This window comes from Hirundo rustica, chromosome Z (assembly GCF_015227805.2).
Source record: "Hirundo rustica isolate bHirRus1 chromosome Z, bHirRus1.pri.v3, whole genome shotgun sequence".
NCBI lineage: Eukaryota > Metazoa > Chordata > Aves > Passeriformes > Hirundinidae > Hirundo > Hirundo rustica.
This window is the reverse complement of record NC_053488.1, coordinates 79,429,780-79,445,312: the sequence shown is the minus strand read 5'-3', so window position 1 is coordinate 79,445,312 and position 15,533 is coordinate 79,429,780. Positions and strand designations below refer to the sequence as shown.

The 15,533-nt window shown below is 36.8% G+C and overlaps 1 protein-coding gene across 2 annotated transcripts in view; it reads right to left on the bottom strand.

Moving 5' to 3' along the window:
* The window catches only part of SLC12A2 (solute carrier family 12 member 2), a 55,252-nt gene that overhangs the window by 14,781 nt on the left and 24,938 nt on the right, over positions 1 to 15,533 (bottom strand). For both annotated transcript variants that reach the window (XM_040089495.2, XM_040089496.2), the window contains exons 8-16: positions 15,295 to 15,422; positions 15,122 to 15,206; positions 10,862 to 11,022; positions 6,073 to 6,180; positions 5,313 to 5,436; positions 3,995 to 4,096; positions 2,636 to 2,791; positions 1,790 to 1,889; positions 848 to 959 (exon numbers count right to left, since the gene is read on the bottom strand). In XM_040089495.2, coding sequence (XP_039945429.1) covers positions 848 to 959; positions 1,790 to 1,889; positions 2,636 to 2,791; positions 3,995 to 4,096; positions 5,313 to 5,436; positions 6,073 to 6,180; positions 10,862 to 11,022; positions 15,122 to 15,206; positions 15,295 to 15,422 — 1,076 coding nt within the window. The remainder of the gene's footprint in view (positions 1 to 847; positions 960 to 1,789; positions 1,890 to 2,635; positions 2,792 to 3,994; positions 4,097 to 5,312; positions 5,437 to 6,072; positions 6,181 to 10,861; positions 11,023 to 15,121; positions 15,207 to 15,294; positions 15,423 to 15,533) is intronic.

Sequence of the window (15,533 nt, the reverse complement as noted above, 5' to 3'; positions counted from 1 at the left end):
AAGTTCATCAGCCTCTTCTGTAGCTAAATGCAAGGTTTGGTACAGATCACTGTATGACAGCCATCCTACATCTCCATCAAGAAAACTCATGACAAGCTGATTCTGAAGAGAAGTTCCTCGAAAATTGCTTCCTTCCCACCATCACAAAACCACTCTTCAGATTTACCACAGAAGATACTAACTAGTACGAACTGTTAAAATTATGTCCTTGCAGAACCACTCCCGCACAACCCCCTCTGCAAAAAATCCTCATTTGATATTCTGACAAAAACACCCAGGGATAACTTAGTGAAGTATCAGGGGCTGGTCAAAAATGGAAGAGGAAACACCTGACAATTAAATGAATCTGATAACTGAAGGAATAAAAAGCTACTTGGAAGGTTAAAAGCTACTTTTAGCTATTGGCTAAACTGATAATGACTTCCTTGCTCAAGAAGTTTTTTCTCCCACGCTTTTTAAGAACTCTTCAAGGGAATCAATCTCCCCATGTTTACTTCAATTAGAAGTAAAAGACTTCAGCATCTAAGCATCAAATTATCAAAGGCACTGATTTTTTACAAATTATCCCCTGTAGTACACGTAACTGGAATAGCGGTGACGCATACATTAGCAAAACCTACCAGCAAATCTCTTCATGCACATTTAATGTCTAATGATGCTCTCATTAAAAACAAAAACAACAACAAAAAAAAGACAAAAACCAAAACAAAACAAAAAAACGAACCAAACTTAAACATGAGCCAGAAACAAAGTCAAACAGGTTAAAAAAACCAAACCAAACCCCAAAGCAGAGAGAAGAAAAACACCATCAAAGTAACTTTATAAAGTATAGACAGACTGAACTTACCATATGTACATGGCCACAGATCATCAAGCCCACATTCTTGGTGAAGGCATGGACAAGGTGAAGCAAAGCTGGACGTGCATTTGGAGCACCTGTCATAATTAAGCACTGAGGTCTAGAATTACAAGGGGAAAAAGATTGGAATTGGAATTAATCTGGACTTCTGGGGCTTTTTTATTAATAGAAAAGTTTCTTCCAAATATTGACCATAGCAACATATTCCTCAGTGCAAATTTACAACATATGTACACTGCAAATGTAATAATCTCATCCACTTTTATAAGACTACATTAAATTAAGAAAAGATCAGTTGTTACCCAACTATCAGCAGACCTATGACTAATCGCATAAAAATTCAGTAATCCCATTAAATCTGAAAATCTACACATTTAAAAAGTTCAGGAACAGATTTTAGACAAGACTAGGTCAGAGGGATTAAGTTTTTCTTCCCCACTGGTCAGTCACATCCCTTGCACTGTGTAGCTTAGTTTCTTCTGTGTCTAGCAGAAATATCAGAATCATATGCTTACTTTAATATTACTTTCCTTCACACAGCAGAGCCAACCTAGTGCAAGTAAGTCAAAGGCAACTTTTAAATCAATTTTAGAAGGGGAAGTGTCCAAACTCCAGAACTCATTACAGGTGATCATTTTCCATAGTCATCATAATTAATATGTAATATCATAAAAATCCCCTAAAGTAATCTCTCTCAATCTCTTTAGCTGCTCCATTTCACTTTCATGGATGTTTTGTTGAAAACTGTGCTGCTGCCAGGTTTTTCAGGACCTCAGAGGACAGCACCTGTACTAAGAATCCCAGTCAATCTGTAATTCCATTTGCTTAGATGAAATCACAGGAGATGAACATGCATTTAATGGAAACCTTGACAGCAAACCTCATGACAGCAACATAGTGAACACAGAATTTCCTGTCTTTAAGTGTTACCTGAAGTTTTTCACGTGATCTTCCACTCCTGAGAGCCGAATGGAATGCTGCAGTGCATTCAGGTAAGTCAAGGCTTGAGTTGAGGATCCCCAGTTCACATCTGTATTAAGATTTGAGGTTCCAATGTGTTATTTACTGTTGTCCATCATAATACTACAGCATCACAAAATTAATGCTGTACACTGACTACACCCAGAGATTTAAGCTACACCTTTCTACATTTTATACAATACTAGTCAACAAACCCTGTATCTTAAAAGGCAATTATATTTAAAGATAACATTTCTGTAGAAGTTCTAGCAAGAAGGTCAAGGAAGAGAGTAACGGACTTTTTTATCTCCACATTTCAAAGACCCACTTCACAGTCAAAAGAATACTACTTGAATAAAAAATGCTGTGCTGAGTTGTTTTATACCACAGCAAAGAAAAAACTGAATCTCAAAACATGGCCTAAACAAAGTCAGATACTTTCAGTGGAAAACTGCTAGATTAAGCAGATCCCTTCCGATTATTATTTTTATGAGGAAAACAAAGACCCCCCACTATCATCTTGTTCCTCCCATACACATCTCTTGATCACCGCAATGAATTTATAATTTTTCATATGTACCTTTTCCTCCAATTCTCATTCAGACATTCATGCCTAACTGGCATCATAATTTGGAAGGAGGGGAAACAGCAGTGACCATGCAGACAAAATTTCATTTAATTACAACTAAAAAGCCTGAAACAGAAATTTAATCTAGTGGTCCAAACAGAAAGAAGTTGCTGGGGTTTTCCCTGCCAAGGCCATCACTTTTTCCTTTCTTTCCCCCCTCCACAACCAAAAGAAGCCCCTGTACATACCTGGTTTCTTGTAAGTGACATAGATGTAAAGCCCAAGGACTATGACATAGGTTAGAAGTGCTGCCCACCAATTAATGACAAACATTACAATGCAGCACAGAATAGCTCCAACAAGAGAAATCCACATATTGTAGTATTTGAAAGCAGGGCGCCAGCCTAGTCAAAATAAAATTTTGGAGGGTAGGAAAAAAGAGGGAGAAAACTAATTTAAACACTACAAGAAAAGGAAGGCACTGCACTTTTTTCTCTTCTCTGGTATTGTGCATCCGTTACATGTGAATGTCTGAGTTTCAGTGATAAAATGCAGACCGGCACATATATGCTATCCATTTTCCAACACCTTTCAAATCTTTGTCAGACAGACAAGTAAATGCTCCTAATTTCGCTTCCTACAAGCAGAGCTTAGAAGGGAAGTTTAAGGATGTTTGTGCCAGTATATCTATTGAATCAGCCTCCAGGAATTTTTGGCAATAGCTTTGCCTGACACTCCATTTTTCCTTTCAAAGGTAGTAAAGCATACATCATCATCTCATACCTTAGTTTCTTACATACTGCTATTTTTAGTTGTGCATTTTTACTGTTTTCACATAGAAATTCTCATTACAGGAAAATGATAGGTATTTTCAAACTGAACTTGGATACATCAAAGTACTGGACTACCAGTGTTTTACAATATTTGCCACAAGTTTATCCAAAATCAGGTATACACAGGCACACTTCTACAGTCACATCCAAGACTAAAAAGTGTATTAGATATAGTTAATAAAATTAGAATTGTTGTGCAAACTATTATACCCACCCTCTGAGAAGAAAAAAAAAAAAAATCTACAAGTTCAGTAACTTAAGAAGCTTTTAAGGAAGTTATTTCAGTACAACTGCATGTGGATTGAGTATAATGAACATCTGTTCTGCAGGTTCTGGCTTATTCCTGTAGTTTAACTAACCTTCTACACTAAAGACTATAAAAATGTAGCAGTAACACCAGCAATTCCTGTTTCTTCTGGACTGGAAGATGAAATATATTAAGAGAAACTGAAGACAACAAAAGGGTGTTTTGCCAGCACCAGCTACTGAATTAGCAAGAAAGCTTTCTTCCCAAGTTTCTGAATAAACTCTGAATTATCTTGTGTTCCCTCAGCAAAGATGACAAAATTGCTAGGCCCCAAGCCCTAATGCATCACCCAGTTCTCAAAATTTCAGAAGACCCATGAATACAACCTAACAAGCTTTTAATGCCATGAGAATCAAATACGAATTTAATAATTAAACTAAACCAAAATGTATCTTAAAACCTTTAAAACTGTATTTCTGCACAAAGAATTGCAAGGCTAAACTCCCACCCCTAAAATGTATTCCTACCTGGAGATTTTGCAAGAGAAGCATGGAACACAGAGAAGTTGATCAAGGCATATGAGGCCAAGAAGAAATTAGAAATAATTGGAGCAATGACATTCAGTTCAGCTATAAAATGAAAAAAAAAAGCTGTTATCAAAGGTATCATCCAATGGCTTTGCAGATTACAGAGTAAAAACCCTGCTACAAAGAATCTTATTTTCTGATGAGAAAATAAGTTTACCCTTTTTGGGAAATGCAGTTTACCCTTTCTGCTGACAGAGCTTTGTGTTAATGATTTCCTATTTACTAAGTTTTAACAGTTAGGAAGTATAGCTTTCAGTTTTGAAAATATAAGCACTATCAAATGTTCTAGAAGTACTCTGGAAGCACTATATACTTTATCAAGATCCTTAATTGAGAAAATTTCATTCCCAGCAGGGCTTGGATCAAACAGTCCATTAATACACTGGGTTCTGAAGAATGCCAGAAGATTTTAGTATTATAGACCAACACCATCACAACAGTGATGCTTACATCCCCTTCAGTGAGAGGGAAAATTTTTTTCCTCTCTCCTTTCCTCGAGGTAGCATGGTGCAAAACATTTGAATGTGTACTCTCACCATAATTTATTAAAAAAAAAAAAAAAAAAAAAAAAAAAAAAAAAAAAAAAAAGTGATTAAGATGTAGAATGTGCCATCCTCGCCTGCAAGTTTCTACTTGCAGTCAAGCTTCCAGTCAGCATGGGTCAGTAGGGAACCCCATGGGTGTACCTCTGCCTCAAGCAGATGTGGAGGCAGGAGGACAGAGCAAATTGGAAGAGAAGTTTAAAGACACTGGTACAGGACTAATAGATGGACACAGCATAATTAGTTTGCCACGTACAGAGAACAAACGTAATTAATTATACTTAGACAACCTTTAGCAGCAGCAATATCAGCACTCAGCTCTACCATTTGTAACTTAACACAAAAGCACATTTTAAATAACATTGCTCATGCAAGTTTGTATTTTATTGAAGCTGTCTGTCATTATTAAAAATCTGAAATAAACTCTCATATTTACAAGATGTTAACACTGTCTCAAGCAAAGGATGTATTTCTATTGACTGATAGTACCTAAAGACACATATCTATGGTTAAAAAAAGAAACACAGTTAAAATTTACTGCAGTTCTTGACAGAGTTTTATCTAGAAGGTAAGAGAAAGTAAGCCTCAAAATAACCAGATTTAGAATGCTGGCTTAGAATTAAGCAGTGCATTACATCTCTTAACTCCATAACATGTATTAGAATGCTTTCTAAAGGACAAAAGGGGATTGAGATTTATTAAAATTTCAAACTGACCAATTAGTATGAATCCAAGAGCAATCAAAAATGTTAGAATATATCCTCTCAGTGGTTCATTGTTCTTCCCATAGCCTTTAGCAAACATCTGAAATCCTGGATAAATGTTGTCCTTGCACAAAGCCTAAGGGGAAAAACAAATAAAAAAAAAAAAAAAAGAGAATCAGGAATCAGCATGCATTTTGCTCATGTCAACATGCGTTTTGCTCATGCCATCTTCCGCTGCATAGTATCTTTCTGAACACTTCCTGATACTTTATAACCATCATGGACTAATTGCACTCTCAACTGTCTTTGCAACTTGACATTTTGCATTTTCCACTATTCTATCCTTCTGTAATGTCCACCTGCAAGGAGCAGCTTTACTCTTCTATAACTAACTGTCTATTTTCCTGGTCTACTGTCTTACAGTCCCAGAAAGTCTTTTTTTGTATTTTCTCAAGAAGTGGAAAGTTTGCCCAATATACACATTAGTTCTCTGCATCAATAGTACTGGCTCCCTACTGAACTTTTTTTAACCCAATTAGAAACAGCAAAGGAGATTGAATACTTAAAAAGAATGGAGAACAAAATACACTCAGGAACCTCAAGAAACAGTAACAAACTGTTCTTCGATTCTAAACAATGGGTAAATATTAGAACAATCTACCGATGTCATGTGATATGGATCATGGTGGCAGTATGTCGGAGTCCCCTTCCAAAAATCATGATTCAAAATTATTTATTCTTCAAAATATCACTGTTTTCTTCCCTTACTTACCTGAAAGATCTTAGGGGCACTCACAAGAGATGCTAATGCAGATGACAGGGTAGCTGAGAAAATACCTGCAGTAATCAGTGGTGCAAATCCTGATACCATGCTCATGACCTGAAAAACAGAGTATTTTTTTTTAAAGTATGTGAAAAAGTACACTAACAAATAGATTACAAACCATTAACTACACAAACAGAAAAAAAAATACTACGCACTCTTCACTTAAAATTCACCACATGCATTTATTTGAATATTATGCATTTGCATAAATGACTGAACTAGAGACAGATAAGGGAATACAAATGCATCCTGATTTCAGGACAACAGATGGCTTTTCACACAATATATCTATAATCTGAAGCTTAAATTATCAAGGGCAAAAGTCTTCACAGGCTCATATAAAGATTAAAAGGAAGTAACGGACAAAGAATACTTTGGAATGTAATCCAATCAACCTACTGCTGACTTAACATGGTCTCAGAAAGCCCAAGTGATAAAACAAGTGAAACTGGGGAACATCTTGGTAAAATTCATTGTCTTTTCTCAGAATCTCCATCATTTTAAGTTAGGCTTTTCTCCCCCCAATCAAAACCACAAGGTCAAGATTGCTAACAACTTGCTTCCTATCTCCCCAAGATCAAATCCCAGCACATCTCTCTAATCTCAGTGACTGAAGTCAAATATGCAATCCTTGGTAAACTGGATGAGTAATAAGCTGGTAATTTCCAGTACCTCAAAGAGTCTTAAAAAAAGAGAGAGTTTATAAAAAGTGAGTGCCATCCCTATCCATGGCATGTGGATTGGAAGATCATCTTTAAGCTCCCTTTCAACCTAAACCACTCTATGCCTCCAATATTCTACTAATTATTTCTGTGCCATAGTTACACCCAGCTTTCCATCTGTCATGTGAATTAAGATACGGAACTGTGTAATTAAAACACATTCATTGTTTAACAGAATACTTTTCTTTACAAAGAAAAAAACTGAAGTTGCTTTAAGACAGCCAGAGCTGAAGAATTTTAGTCTACAGCCCAAACCCAGCAGGGTGCTTTTCAAGCACAATGTAGTTCTGCACAATTTGCTCCGCCTACTTGCTTTTTCACCCTGGCAATCTCACTTAAATTATCAACAGAGCAACTGAAGGGAGGCAAGAAAAAACATGCATAAGTCTCCTCTTTTAAAGCTACTGTCACCTGAAACTGTAAAATCTTGCTATCTATATAAATCTTACTAGCTCAGATGTTCTCAGACATAACGTATAGATGACTGATGAGGTTTTGTTCGCTAAATTCAGTAAGTAGTAGGGCTAAAATTAGTAAATAGTAAAATTTAGTGGATTTCTCCAGACCAGACTGATAAAGACTGCTGGGCCTCTCAGTCAGGTGATTTGTGCACTACATCAGGTTTCACTGGTCAGTTCAAGACATGCCTCGCTTGAAAAGAGAAATTTAATAAACGGAGGTTGCAAAAAATGAAAGTAAAGTATTTGTTAGAATAGTGTGACAAATGAAGGAGAGAATTTCCTGAAGCCTACTTACAATCTTATAATTAAAAAAAAAGGCATGCCAGGCCTATAATAATAGAGGAGTAAAACTAACAACAAATCTATTAAGCTATCTCTTATGCCTCAGTTTAAATTAATTTTATAAGCAATAGAAAAAGTTAGTTTTAAATGGTAGTTTCTAATTACCCCACATTATATTACAGAATAAATCTTTTAAGGGTGTATATGCCTTACTACTATCGCAGAAAGAAACTTTTGCTATAGCAACATAACAAACAAGTGCAGAATCATTTTTATAGAAGCAGTATGTAAATTTTTTCCCTGCAAGGATGGCTTAATCAATCTTCCCTCATTACAGAAGGAATCTATGCATAAGCCTCCATCACATTTCTTCCCTTATGTAAAACGTTTTTACTTTGATGCCTTCATTTTACTACAATTGCCTCAACTTGCTCTTTGCATCTGGCAATCAACTCATATTTTACATTATCTAAGTTCTGTCCAATGCCTCCAATTATTGACACTCTCTATTTTTCACTCTTACATTGTTTTATAAATTTGAGAGATATCCCAGCAAAGCCTACACAATTAATATTTAGCATTTTAAAAGCTAGCAAGTTATGCCTTAGGTTAAGACTTTAGGAAGCTTCTCTAAGCTAGGAGAATCAGCATATCATGGTGTTAAACTTTCCTCCCTCCATTCCCAACACACTCCAGACCTCTTGACCACAAACCAAGGAACCCACAAAGGCAGCTACCCATAACACTGAAATTTTCATCCCTGCAAAATCATGAAAAAAAAGATGGAGTGGCCCTGTAACCAGTGGTGTGTTAATGCAGACATACAGTTTCTGCTGATAAGTGCCTCATTATGTTTGCCTGGCATTTACAGTTAAAGCAGTTTCCTAAATTTCAAACATTTGGGATCATAAAATACTGTATATTGACTATTTAATTCCTTGGTCCAGCACTCCGGAGCAAACTGAGTTTAATGCTACTTTCGACCTTCATCCAAAGTTGGAAAAAAAAATCTCGATTTTAATTACCCAAAGCTGTAACTTTTTGTTGGGAAGCTCTAGGCTGAGGCTATAGAGCCCAGAAAAATATTTTGGAAATACTCTTCTATGAGGTGACACTCTAGGCACAGAAAACCCACTGACACTGAACAGAAATATCAGAAGCCTGTGAGGGTCTGTAATTCACTGACTCTAAGGGAAACTACAGATGGTCTTCCTAGGCAGGTCTGACTAAGCCTGTCTCACCTACTGTCATTTGGAGTTTATCATCTAAGATTTCCCCAGGTAAATTGTACTACAAAGTCATCCACCTTCTGCCTGAACACACCCAAACCCTGAGCTGCCCCAGCAGAAGTTCAGATCAATTCTCTGCCAAAAGAACTGAGTGTAGCACAAAGTGTCCTGAAGAGATAAAGTCATTATACTGTGAACACAAACTGGCACTTTCTGCCCCAGAATGTGCCTGTTTACAAGCTGCAAGATAAATACAACAGTCTTCCCTCACCTTAGGGATTAATTTTTAATTTTAATATTTATTCTCAGTTATCTACTGTACAGAAGAGATATAAGTTTGAGCTTGAGAAGTGCACAAGCTTGGACACCCCCTTCCCACACACACCATGTCCTGCATATGAAAAAAATATCTCCTTACACCTAACAATCAGAGATACAAAGTTGAGAGCAGTTTAGTTACAAAATGGACAAGTTTCTCCTTAGATAAACAGCCTCTCACACAGACATTTTTCTTCTGACACCACCTGAGAAAAGAGAATCAGAATCTTCTCAGAGATGCACAGCAAAAGCTGGGATGGTAAGAAAAAATACAGCAAGGGAGAGTCCCACTGGGTATTAGAAAAATGAAATTTCAGAGGAGGTTTTCAAAACTCCAACAAAGCAGGGCGGTGTGAGGGGCACCGCATTCTCTGTGCTGCCTCTGGCCTTAGAAGTGACTTTTCCTAACTGACACCAACTCTATTACACAAAATATCCAGAATAATTTGGGAGGCAGAAATACTCCGTAAGTACAAGTAACATTTATGTTAAGAACCTTCTAAAAGTCATGACTTAAAGACACAATCAGAGGCAACCAGTTACAGGCTATTCACAGCTGTACATCTGACAATATGTTTGTTCTTTCCAGCTTAAAGCAAACAGTAACAGTCATCAGATTTTGCAAATTTGTCAATCCCACAAGAGCAATTCTGACTTTCTTTGAACAAGAACAAAGTTAACACCACACAAGATACTCACATTATTCCAATATAACAATTTCATCAGTAGATTTCAGCTCAATCTCTCACCAACTTTTTGTACACCTGTTAGAAAAACTTTGGGCGAAGATGGGACTACCAAAGACTAAGCTGGAATCAGTGGACAGTAAGTTCATTTTCCTTGGATTCTTTCAAACCCTTACCAGTAGTTCATGAACAACCCAGTTGGCTGTGGTGAAAGACGATTGTAGAGGATAACTTGTAGAGGATTTTTAAATACTGTAACATCATGTTTAATGAAAATTCATGACCTTATTACAAATAAAGAGGATGCTGTGATATATATGTAAAACCATCTTAAAAAATCAGTGTATTTTCTAAAAAACTTAGAAATATAGCAAGCAGGTTACTGACAGAGGCTACCTATGATTACTCAGCATCACTACTGAAAAAATGAGTACACCTATTCCCACCAGTGAATTATGACATTCAGGTACCTAAAGAAAGCTGCAGCAGTTTACTCAGAAAAGGAGTAAATATTTATAACACCTGCATATAAACACCTAAGAGTTTTCAACATGTATGCATTCTTTGGCATACCAGCTAGAGTGTACCACTCACCTATTCCAGATAAAGTTTGTGTTTATGGAGATGAGCATATTTAGCCAGTGACTTTTCTTAATAAGCAACTAAAAAGAAAATGCCCAAGCCAACAAATCCAAGGAAAAAACAAACAGAACCTGCCAAAATAACAACAAAAACCCAAACCAAACAAACAAGAAAAAAAAGAACACCCCATCCCCATACCAAACAAAAAACAACCACAAGAACCCCCCAAAAGCCACAAAAAAAACCCCAAACCAAACAAAAAAACCCCAACAAATCCCACAGTCCCCCCAAACAACAACAACAACAAAACCCCATAAAAAACACAACAAAAACCCACAAAAAAAATCACCCTAAAACTACCAAAAAAACCCACCACCAAAATACAAACAAAACACCAAACTAACCAAAAAACAAACACAAAACCCAATATACACATTAAGGAGAAAGTTTTATACCTGGAAATTGTTCATCAGCCCATAGTGACACCCTGCCCCTGCCTGAGACTGACAGGATGAGAAGTCATAGTTTAGTTTGCAGGCTGCAGCAGTGCAATTTGTCAGCTCGGTGACAATCGTGTCATTAACATTCCCTGTGGCATCTCGAACTACACAGGAACCTACAATGGACACAACAATAAAAAGAGCATTAACAAATTGAACCTGAATTTAAGGATATGTGTTAATTCTGTTTTACGTAAGCATAATCTCACAGAGCAACATTAAAATATAGCATTTAGTTTTTTAACACACTACATTAACTGAGTCTATCTTCACTATGAAGAACAAATACAAAACTGCTGCTGCCTTGGCTGAAACAATCTTTCGGTTTTTTTTAATATATCTGATTTTGGGAAGAAAGTTTTAGCACAGAGGAAAACCATGTCAAGTAGACTTGCAAAAGTTTAAGAGCACAATTTTAGCTTATATGTCTCTTAAGCATGAGTTTCCAAACAGCTCCTGAATTGAAGTTAGTATTATACAACACCACTTAATTTGGCAAGACTGGCACAGGGTGCTCAGAGAAGCTGTGGCTGTCCAAGGCCACGCTGGACAGGGCTTGGAACAACCTGGGATAGTGGAAGGTGTCCCTGCCCATGGCAGGGGTGGGAGCTGGATGATCTTCAAAGTCCCTTCCAACTCAACCCATTTTATAGTTTTACGACTTTATACTTTCCTTTTTGGTCATTTTTCCTAGAGGAGAGCAGATTTGTTTTGTACATATAGGTGTACGCAGACAGGTATACATTCTGTTGCAGCTGGTTTTTTTTCTTTCTAGTCACTATGACTCAGCCATTAAAAAAAAAGGTAAGTTTCATGAAAGCCTGTTGCAAGCCATTTCCCAATGTTTAAATAAGCCATTTCCTATGGGACCATGGTATTTTTCAGTTGGTTTCTTGGTGAAAAACAGACACAGAGTACTCTTTCTCCCACATTTTTTTATAATCATCACCTTAAATACTGTCTTCAGTTCATCTATGATTACTTTTAATTTTGCTAGTCAAGAAAATACTGAAGAAACAGCATTTCAGCCTAGAAATAGGAAGAAAAACTAAAAAATACTAAAAGACCATTAAGTTTTTTATTTCAAGGGGATTTTGTCTCATATATGACAAAAAGTAGATCAGACTAAGTATTATTTAATAGTCTGTGGTCTAATAGTAGAGGTAATCAAACTGTTTGAACAACAGAAAATACTTCCAGGGATTGGAATTCAACAAAGAGTGTGGGAAAGTCTACAGAGTCAATGAAATTCCCTTACTTTAATTTTCAGGAACCTGAATGACAAGAACTGCCTTGCAACAGAACCCCATGACAGCTAAGGACCTAAATTCATTACTTTCAAAGTAAAGAAGAAGGCAGAGATCTGCTGCGAGTTCAAGTTTGTACAGTAATATTCCTAGGCTTCTATGTATGCTGTATCTCTTCCATGGGGAAAATTAATTTCTAATTAACTATACCATATTTTAATTGTTGCGAGCCATCAGAACTTGACTGACAGCCCACGGCAACACTTGGTCCCAGTAGGTGGACATTAGTTAATCTTTCCACTCCTCATTTCTTTTTCTGTTACTTATTATGCCTAACTGGTTAAATTACAGTAAAAGTTTCCTACGCTGAACACCTGTCCTATGCCTTTTTTGTGGGTAAGTGGAGGAGCTGAGTTTTTTTTAATTGTGTTCTTGTTTAAATGGGATTAAAAGCTATGTAAGAGGAAAATGCTTCTCCTTCACTACACAAGTATTTGCCCCAGCCACTCAAGCAGTATACAATGGATTTGACAACACATTTCTCAGCTGAACTATTTGTAAATAATATTTTGTTGGTGATAGATTGCAGTGGCAGGCCCATAAAACTGAACAACTTATTAAATACCTACAGTGCACTGCCACAGCCCTCCTCTTTCTCATTGTGTCTAAGTTCAAACTCAGCTGGATTGGCAGGACTTTCAGATATGCAATCAAAATATGGCAGAAAGAGACATGGCAGTAGGAACAAACTTAATGTGGGCCTTACTGTCAGAGAACCTAGAGCAAAAGCCAGCCAGGCAGGCTCTGTTCTCAGAAGAAGACATTTAGATAAAAGCAGCAATAATAAATACTACTTTCTCTAACACTCATTCAGAAAAGTTTCATTTATTTATGATTCTGGCAGCATTTTCCCTTAAAGTCTCTAGGTCTTCCTTCCTGTGAAAAAATATTCCACCTTTTCACAGGCATTTATAAGCATGTTCCTGCCAAAGTCAAATAGAGCTTTGCCATGCTTTAAGCATGAGAAAGTTTACAGCCATCTCTATCAAGTTATCTCCTTAATATATAAATTCCAGAGGTACTACAGCCCTTCAGACTGCAGTTCAGAGTGTTTAATTTTACTAGTGTTGTAAACATCTACAGTTTGGCTCTTGTTAATTAGTTTTACTTTCATAACTACAGGAAACAGGCATTAAAGCTACTCAGAACTTTGGCTTTTTTTTTTTTTTTTTTTAGAACTTCCTCTGTTTTTAAGGTAATAAATGCAGTTCTTCGAAATGCATATTCCAAGATTTTTGATGCATATGAATTTCCCAGTGAACTCTGCCTCATGCCACCTGCATGTCTGCTTCTGTCCTTTGCTAAATTATGAAACTGCATACCTACATCTCAGTTATCTTTTTGAAATAGTTGCCTAGCTCTAAGCAGCAGAATCAGCAAATTTCCTTTTTTTCAGCCCTTTCTACTCAGTTTAGCCCTTTTACTGATTACAGAGCACACAAATAGTGAGTTAGGTCCAAAACATAATTCTCCTCTTCAGCTATGACTACTCTGCAATATTTACTAGCCCCTTCAATCTTCAGTGACTTGCTTACCACTCCTCTGGGAAAGGAATAAAAGTTTTTGTATTTGTCCAACATTCCTAATCCAATGCCTCAAAAGGAGTTAAATTTCACTCATAATCTCTGACTCCTGATGCCTTTTTCTAACTAGCAGAATTCAAAGTGTAAGTCAGTCTGATGAATCAAACAATTTCACGTCCAGCTGGTTTTGCAAACGGCTTCTTTTGTCAATTTTATATTGCATTTTTCACGTTTGGAAGCTGATCAAAGTATTCCACTAATAAGTGAGTATTAACAATAATTTCAGTCTTGTGTGGGTTGAGGCTCCAAAGGATTCAAATTTGGTAGCAAGAGGCCTATGCAGTCAATCTAATTAGGAAATGAGTGTAGCTCATTATGCTGCAAAAAGTACAATCACTACAGAGCAACTATTTGGCAGAGCTACACTCCCACGTTAGCCAACAGAGGCAGACTAGCAAGATTAGTATCTTTGGAAAGGAAGTATTATTAGTGGTAAGATCAATGGTACTCTTATAAATTAGAATTTCATTCAAAAGGCACCACAGCTATTATAAAACAAGGTCTGTCATATAAGAAAAAATATTACTGCTGTTAGAAACTTGTTTATGTGATAAGAGTAAAAAACATTTCCAATCACAGGCAAGAAATCTGCATGATTCAATCACAATTCTGTAATCTTATGGTTACTAGAATTATTTTATGTGTGGGGAAAATGTAGTTAACCACTGGTAATCTACAGCAAAGCTGCTATCAACCCCAGGGCAACTTCTACAGAGGATTTTGAGCAACTGTGGGGTGAGAAATACTGGGAAGAGAAGACTCAGATCAGTCTGTGATTATTTCTCCTCTTTACACAAGCACATAACAATTCCAAAAGTGGGCTGACAAGAAGTGAAAGCCTTTCTGGGTCTCCTCCCTCAACTGGGGTATTATTCCTCAAGCACCCTCACCACAGCGCTGTCTGATCATCCCACAGTTCACTGCAGGTAAGTGGCCAATTACCACAATCCTCAAAATAATACAGGTGTTTTTTCAGTGAGTATTTCCTGAAAACATGCTTTTCTAATCCAGGGATTTTCCCAGTGCTAAACTGTAAGTCCTTTAACAAAAATAACTGCAGCAAATGGGGAAACACTGTTAGAAGTCTTTTGTCATCTTTAGTCTGAAGTACTTTTCTTAGAAAAGCATCAATCATTTCACAAAATTATAAAACCAGCTGAAAACTGAATCTCTGAACAGTAAAAACCAGAAACCTTTGGCTATTACTTTCCCATGCAGCAAAGTCCATTACACAAAAAATTTACATAACAAATTACATAAAACCTATCAAAATACATCCTCAGAACGAACGTGAAAGAATAAAGTTAAAAACATTCTCTATTTACCTACAGATACTGCAATTCCTATGTAAACCAATGTAGTAATTAAGATGGCCAACAGCGTTCCTTTAGGTATGGCTGACTGAGGATCCTGAAAGAAAAATGTTCAGTGGACAGTGATGACAGAGGTCAATGCACACTCGAGTGGTTGTGAGAAATTATTTTAATTCACTACTTACCGCAAGGTCCCCTGAGATATTTGCACCAGCAAGTATGCCAGTTGCAGCAGGGAAGAAAATAGCAAACACAGAAAAGAAAGTTTCCTCTTGTCGGAAATCTGGTCCAAAATTCTCCATGAATATTTCAGCTGCAGGAGGAGATTAAAGTTTGTCAATATTCACATGGAAGCTGAGATATTAACCCATTCCAGACACTATCACACCAATAAAAAAGCTGACAGTCACAGGACCTTCTTAAA